The 2,310-nt window shown below is 36.8% G+C and overlaps 1 protein-coding gene across 1 annotated transcript; it reads right to left on the bottom strand.

The window, feature by feature from the left end:
- Positions 1–574: 574 nt before the first annotated feature.
- LOC129942773 (trypsin delta-like) lies at positions 575–1,392 on the bottom strand. The gene has a single exon (XM_056051841.1). It carries the CDS (start codon positions 1,390–1,392, stop codon positions 619–621), a length of 774 nt encoding a protein of 257 aa, XP_055907816.1. The 3' UTR covers positions 575–618.
- Positions 1,393–2,310: the final 918 nt, after the last annotated feature.

Below are 2,310 nucleotides of genomic sequence, written 5' to 3'. Positions count from 1 at the left end.
AACATTAAGGCATTTGGACTAAGCTGACGACATATGCTTAGGTAATGGAAACCAGAAATAGAGACCTCAGCCAAATGTGCCACTCTTTTCAACAAAATGGGGAGGTGGCTGGCTTAAGGATTAATGCCAGTAAGACTAAGTTAATGCACACCAGCCAAAACCAAGAACAACAGCTTATTGTGAGACAAGTGGTAGTAGAAAAGGTCACCCAGTTTTACTATCTGGGAAGCTATTTGGCACTCTATGGTGGAACGGACCTGGATGTCACCAATAGAATAATTAAAGCCCGTAGTGCATTCGAAATTATTTCTAAACTGTAGAACTCCAGGACAATAGCGCTCCGTACCAAGTTAAAGTTGTTTGAGTCCAACCTAAAATCCGTGCTGCTATATGCCTGCGAAACGGGGAAGTGCTCTGCTGACATCTCGAGAAGGCTACAAACGAAGAAGTAGAGGCCCTAGCTTTCAAGCTTTTAATTTCGTTAAACCAAATTTTATTTTATTTATGGTATAGAAACACAGATAAAGCACTCAAAAAATAAAATCAATACGATACTTAAAAGAAAACAAACAAATAAAGAAGAAATAAAGCAATAGCTTTTTATTATCTTTGCGTTTCTTACACTAAATTACCAACATTCCGTTGCAAAAATCCAATCATTTCTGGATTAGTAAGATCGGTATAGACCCCTGGTAGTCCTGCATCGGAACAACGAACTCCCCAAGACACAACTCCGACTTGTGTCCTTGAACCACTTATAACAAGAGGACCACCAGAGTCGCCATTGCATGCATCCTGGACAGGTCCTATCGCACAAACCATTGTGTCAAACAGAGCTCTTCCGTATGTTTTAGCACAATCTTGATTTGAGTAGAATTTCATCTCCACGGCTTGCACATGTGTCGGAAGTTGAGGGTTTGAAGCCGCCAATTGGCCCCATCCACTTACTACAACCGATTTTCCCGATCGAATAGGAGATGTCAATATTCCCACAGGTTGGATGGTGTCACTATAAACAAATCCGCCATATACTTTGATAAGTGCAATATCATTAAGTAAAGTCCTCGGATCATAGTATTCATGCATGAAAGCTGTTTCAGCAGACATCAGCACACCACCGTGAGGCCACTCTGAACTACCAGCACGAATTTTGAGAGTTGAAACTTGATTATTATCGATTATGGTCTTCAGGCAATGAGCCGCAGTTAGGACCCACTGCTCGTTTAATATACTTCCTCCACAAATATGGCTATTAAACTGCTGGAGAGAGACCAAATAGGGGAACACGGTAATCTCAGTGGGTTGGCCATGGACAACACGTGCTTCGTTAGGAACTCCTCCCGCTACTAGCGACAAAACACCCAACAATACTACAACAACCAAACGAAACATCTTATGAGAAACTTATGAACCTAAAATTTGACATGTGGATCCTTTTATAGTCAAAAATGTTAAAATTATTTATTTGCTTTTTGTAGCAACTGTTTATAAAACAAACAAGAGCTATTATTTAAACGCAATCATTCAAATACATAAATACGAATTCATATGGAAGAAATTTTACAGACTTTTGTAAACAATACTTCTGTCAATAATGATATCATTGTTTATCTATGAAAACAGGTGGATTTAAGGTTTTTCAAGGACATTTACATTACATTTCTTCTGTTTTCGAATGTCAAGAAGTAGTTTTGGATCTTTAGAAATAAAATGATTCTGTGATCACTTTCACATTTTCAAGAACAGCTGAACTACGTATTCAACAATTAGCTCAATAGGTTTGTTTGATATTCTTAATTTCTGGAGATTTTAATGAGAATAATTCAATGGTAATATTCGCAAATTTATATCCGTTGGATGTCAAATGAAAAGGCGACAGTTTTTTTTATTCAGGCAGTGTACTGTTCCAAATATTGCAATCTTACGTTGTTTCTCATGATTAATACAGAAGGTTTCAGAAGGGCTTATTAATAAAAAAAATGTCTTAAATGTGAGTTTTGTGTGACAATATTTCCCGAAATGTCACCTTCAGCAATACTCAGACAACATCAGCAATTACCATATGTCGTGTTTAAAGACATGAAAACTGCTCTCTTTCGTTCGAATGAAACTCAGAAAAACCAGCCATTAAACTTATAAAACTTTGGAACAAAACCTGATATCGTGCCTGCAAAAAAAACATTTTCATTGAAAGATATTTGACTATTTTTATCAGCTAATTGACAGCTATTTCTAGGCAATTAGTTATGTGGAAATATTGTAGAATCTGCGCATTTAAATTTAGTTAAACGAGCGTGTACGTTAATATAT

Source organism: Eupeodes corollae, chromosome 1 (assembly GCF_945859685.1).
Source record: "Eupeodes corollae chromosome 1, idEupCoro1.1, whole genome shotgun sequence".
Lineage (NCBI taxonomy): Eukaryota > Metazoa > Arthropoda > Insecta > Diptera > Syrphidae > Eupeodes > Eupeodes corollae.
This window is presented reverse-complemented; position numbering and strand designations above follow the sequence as displayed.